The sequence below is a fragment of the Cebus imitator genome, unplaced genomic scaffold, assembly GCF_001604975.1.
Source record: "Cebus imitator isolate Cc_AM_T3 unplaced genomic scaffold, Cebus_imitator-1.0 Scaffold280, whole genome shotgun sequence".
In the NCBI taxonomy this organism is placed as follows: Eukaryota; Metazoa; Chordata; class Mammalia; order Primates; family Cebidae; genus Cebus; species Cebus imitator.
In genome coordinates this window covers 1193732-1198609 of record NW_016107595.1, presented here as the reverse complement: position 1 = coordinate 1198609, position 4878 = coordinate 1193732, and the positions used below count along the sequence as shown (strand labels likewise).

Here is a 4878-nt window from a genome sequence, read left to right as displayed (position 1 = left end):
CGAGGTCAAGAGATCGAGACCATCCTGGTCAACATGGTGAAACCCCATCTCTACTAAAAATACAAAAAATTAGCTGGGCATGGTGGCGCGTGCCTGTAATCCCAGCTACTTAGGAGGCTGAGGCAGGAGAATTGCCTGAACCCAGGAGACGGAGGTTGCGGTGAGCCGAGATCACGCCATTGCACTCCAGCCTGGGTAACAAGAGCGAAACTCCATCTCAAAAAACAAACAACAAAAAAAAAACCAAAAAAACCCCCACGACAACAAACTATGGAGACCAAACCCAGGGTCCACAAAAGGGGCCTCTAGAGGCTGACAGGGCAGTCTAAATCCTAGCCATGCCCCTCCCAGCTGTGTGGCCCTGGACAAGCCCTGCAGCCTCCAGCATGTGCGGTCTGGACTTGGGTTCTTCATGTTCCCCCCAACTAACACCAGCCAGCCAGTTCCCACGACTCCCATCCGATGGCAGCCTGGGAGCCCATCTGTCCCTGTTCCGCTGGGGCCACCAGGCACTGGCCCCTCCACCAGATGAGTGGCTGCTGTAGCGGACATTTAGATCTCAGCTGGGCACTGAAACAGGGAAGCCAGAGACAGCTTCCAGGATAGCAGGTGCTCCTCATCTGCTGGGAGCTCCCTGTTTGCTGGAGGGTCAAGGCAGATGTGAGGACAGTGTCCCACCCTTGTCCTGCACCCCTCTTGGCTGAGGCCGCAGGCCAGACCCCCACCTGCCGGCCCTGCTCTTCCAACCCCGATCCCACGTGAGCAGGTGTCCCACACACACACTTCTCAGGCACTTTTTATTTCTCGCGCTGTGCAGGGGGTTCCTTGTCCCAGATTTGTGGCCATGTGTCCAGGTGTCTGGTGGGCCGGGCCTGAGAGAGGAGGGCCCTGCCCCAGAGATACCCAGGCTGTCCCTGTTGACCTGTAAGGAGGTCTGACTTCAGGCTTTGCCCTTCTGGCCTGTGAGCAGTCCTGGGTCACAAGCTCCTGTTCTGTCACTCAGTGTGGGTAGTGCCAAGAGCAGCCTCCTGCAGCCAGCCCCTGGCGTCCGGAAGTGACAACCACATTCAAGTCTCCCTGGCACGTGAGGTCCGTGGTGCCCCTGTCTCATGTCCTGGCTCCAGCCAATAGCCCAGACCCCCATGGACGGTTCCAGCATGTCCTTAAATGCACATCGGCCAGATGGCTGTCCCCTGGAGACACGTGTCACACAGGTGCAGATCAGGTAGCCCAAGTGTCCAAAACTCTCATGGAGGGTCCCAGCCCGCTGACTACCCCAAGCCAACCACGGCGGGAGTCTGAGCCTCAGACGGGCAGTGGCCCGGTGGCCTCCGCTCTGACAGCTCACCTCCAGGTTACAAGGGAGACGGGCAGCGTTAATAGAAAACTGTACATACACATATAAAAAACCATTTGGTCTTCCATTAAGGCTGTTACAGTTTAAAGTTACGTATACCACATACAAAGAAACAGTTAAACATACTCAAGGGGAGTGGGCAGCCGTGAGGCCACCTGCAGAGATGGGGCGCACCCCGGGGGCACGTCGGCGATTTGGGGGCCAGGCGTGAGGGGGTCTGGCTCCAGCCAGCCTCTCCCTGCCTTGACTCTGCACTTGGGGCCGATGCCCACCTCACGTTGCTCTTGAGCTTTTGATTCTGGATCCTTCTCTGAGGGCCAAACATGAGCTCTGCAGCTCTGGCGCTCAGCTCCGGCCCAGGGGCCCACCTCGGTCATGCGGACTGTCAGCTGTGGTCCTCAGCCATTGGCTTGGCCCGAGGCGGGGGGCAGGCAGTACATTGGGGGGTCCGAGTACCTCCGCTTGGCCCCAGGTAGCTGGCCGTCCTCGTCCAGCGGCTCCAGGGCGCCCTGTGATGGCAGGTCTGCCCCAGGTGCGATGTACACAGAATGTACCTGGTCCGGGCGGCGGGCAGGTGGCTCCCGGCGCCGCACTGGGGCAGCCGCCTCCCGGGCACCCGGTGCCCAGATGGGCAGGTGGGAGGGCAGGCCTGGTGGGAGCTTGATGTTGGCCGTGGGCATGATGGGGGTCCGCCGGGGGGTCTTCGCTCTGACTGTTACGAAGGACGACGGCCTTCGACGTGGAGGGGCGGCCACGGTGGGGAGGGGGCTCGGGGCGGGCGCGCCGGGGCAAGGGAGAGCAGGCGCAGGGGGCCCTTTTGAGAGACAGATGGCAGGGTTACTGCAGCTTTGGGGCCAGCAGCCAGAGGACCCTTGCCCTGGGGCCTGCTGGGATGGACGGGAAGGAGAAAAGCAGACGCTACCTTAATACTGACCTTCCGAGGCCCCCCGCCCGGCCCGCTCCTCCAGCAGGCTCTCGGTGCTGACCGACGTCTCTGAGTCCAGGTTCTCCTCATCTGAGCCCCTTGGGTCCAGCTCCGGCAACCGGTAGGTGATGTCCTCCCTGGGGGGAAAGGGTCTTGGTGTCCAAGGCCACCCCACCAAAAGTGCCAGGCCAGTGTGGAACAGAGCAGCCTGTCCTGCTCGTAAGGTGACTCCCTGTCACCAACCTCCCACACCCCAAGCACATCTGACTTGAAACACTCCAGGATTCCTGAAACTCATCAGGCAAGGGTGTCAGGCCTGCGACCCCCAACACTGGGCCACCAACACGTTCCTGCATCGGAGACTCTGTAAATGCGGTTCGCTCAGCCTGGAGCACTGCTCCCTGTTCCTAGTTCCTAAGACTAAGGCGGCAAAGCAAACTGGGCACACCTGTTCTCCTGGTATTAATTTTTTTTTTTGAGACGGAGTTTCACCCTTGTTGCCCAGGCTGGAGTGCAATAGCGTGATCTCAGCTCACTGCAACCTCTGCCTCCCGGGTGCCAGCAATTCTCCTCCCTCAGCTTCCTGAGTAGCTGGGATTACAGGCATGTGCCACCATGCCTGGTTAATTTTGTATTTTTAGTAGAGAGGTTTCTCATGTTGATCAGGCTGGTCTCAAACTCCCGATCTCAGGTGATCCACCCACCTTGGCCTCCCAAAGTGCTGGTATTACAGGTGTGAGCCACTGTGCCCGGCCAACTTTCTTTTCTTTTTTTTTTTTTGAGACGGAGTTTCGCTCTTGTTGCCCAGACTGGAGTGCAATGGCGCGATCTCGGCTCACCGCAACCTCCGCCTCCCGGGTTCAGGCAATTCTCCTGCCTCAGCCTCCTGAGCAGCTGGGATTACAGGCACGCGCCACCACACCCAGCTAATTTTTTGTATTTTTAGTAGAGACGGGGTTTCACCATGTTGGCCAGGATGGTCTCAATCTCTTGACCTCGTGATCCACCCGCCTTGGCCTCCCAAAGTGCTGGGATTACAGGCGTGAGCCACCGCGCCCGGCAACTTTCTTTTTTTTTTTAAGTGATGGGGGACTTGTTGCCTAGGCTGGCTGGCTGGCTGGCTGGGTTCATTCATTCATTCGAGATGGAGTCTCACTCTTTTGCCCAGGCTGGATTGCAGTGCCGTGATCTCAGCTCACTGCAACCTCTGCCTCCTGGGTCCAAGTGATCTGTCCCTGCCTGCACGGCCAGGTGGCCAGAGTCAGGCTGCTTGTGGCCAACAGTGTGGTGGGAGTGGGTGGGGGAACTGGGGAGGCCCCTCCCTGCTACCCAGCTTCCCGAGTAGCTGGGATTAAGGGCATGCGCCACTATACCCGGCTAATTTTGTATTTTTTTTTATAGAGACGGGGTTTCTCCATGTTGGTTAGGCTAGTCTCGAACCTCATGATCTGCCTGCCTTGGCCTCCCAAAGTGCTGGATTGAGCCACTGAGCCCGGCCCCAGCATTAATTTTTAATGGTGCCCCTTTCACACTGACACCTCGATTGGGTGATGAGTCACCCTAGATAAGATCGACTTTAAAGAAAAAGTTGGGACATTGCATGTCACTCCTCTCCCCCGTGGGCCACTGTGGTCAAGCATGGTGTTTAAGCAGAGCCTGCATGGTGTATTCTTGGTGGAGTTCAAGGACACTGCCGTCCTGTGCAGTATTGTTTGCCCTGGTCCCTGGGTGTGGAGGCTCATCCCTATTATCCCAGCACTTTGGGAGCCCAAGGCAGGAGGACTGCTTGAGCCCAGGAGTTTAAATCCAGCTTGGGCCAGGCGCTGTGGCTCACGCCTGTAATCCCAGCTCTTAGGGAGGCAGAGGCGGGAGGATAGCTTGAGCCCAGGAGTTCAAGACCTGTCTGGGCAATATAGCGAGACCCCGTTCTCCACAAAAATGAAAAAAACAAAAAGACAAAAAAAAAATAATAAATCCAGTTTGGGCAACATAGGCGGACCCTGTCTCTACAAAAAAATAAAAAAAATTAGCCAGGCCTGGTGGTGTGTGCGCCTGTGGTTCTGGCTACTGGGGAGGCTGAGGTGGGAGGACCCCTTGAGCCTAGGGGATTGTGGCTGCCGTGAACCATGATCCCACCACTGCAGTCCAGCCTGGGTGACAGAGCAAGACCCTGTGTCAAAAATAAAGGCCAAGCACGGTGGCTCACGCCTGTAATCCCAGCACTTTGGGAGGCCAAGGCAGGTCAATCACTTGAGGTCAGGAGTTGAAGATCAGCCTGGTCAACGTGGTGCAACCCTGTCTCTGCTAAAAACACAAAATTAGCAGGGCGTGATGGCGGGTGCCTGTAATTCCAGCTACTTGGAGGCTGAGGCAGAGAACTGCTTGAACCCAGGAGGCAGAGAATACTGTGAGCCGATATAGCGCCACTGCACTTCCAGCCTGGGTGACAGAGCGAGACTCCATCTTAAAACAAAAAAAAGTATTGTAATCCCAGCACTTTGGGAGGCCGAGGCGGGTGGATCACGAGGTCGAGAGATCGAGACCATCCTGGTCAACACGGTGAAACCCCGTCTCTACTAAAAATACAAAACATTAG

At 57.1% G+C, this 4878-nt stretch overlaps 1 protein-coding gene across 12 annotated transcripts in view; it reads right to left on the bottom strand.

Annotated features, from left to right (window-relative positions):
* Nucleotides 1–778: 778 nt before the first annotated feature.
* Nucleotides 779–4878, bottom strand: part of MYO9B (myosin IXB) — a 132452-nt gene continuing 128352 nt past the window's right edge. For 10 of the 12 annotated variants that reach the window (XM_037728747.1, XM_037728751.1, XM_037728748.1 and 7 more), the window contains 2 exons: nt 2292–2419; nt 779–2171 (listed from right to left, as the gene is read on the bottom strand). In XM_037728747.1, coding sequence (XP_037584675.1) covers nt 1756–2171; nt 2292–2419 — 544 coding nt within the window. In that variant the 3' untranslated portion in view covers nt 779–1755. Of the gene's footprint in view, nt 2172–2279; nt 2420–4878 lie in introns of all 12 variants that reach the window. The other 2 variants (XM_037728757.1, XM_037728758.1) reach the window with 1 other exon arrangement.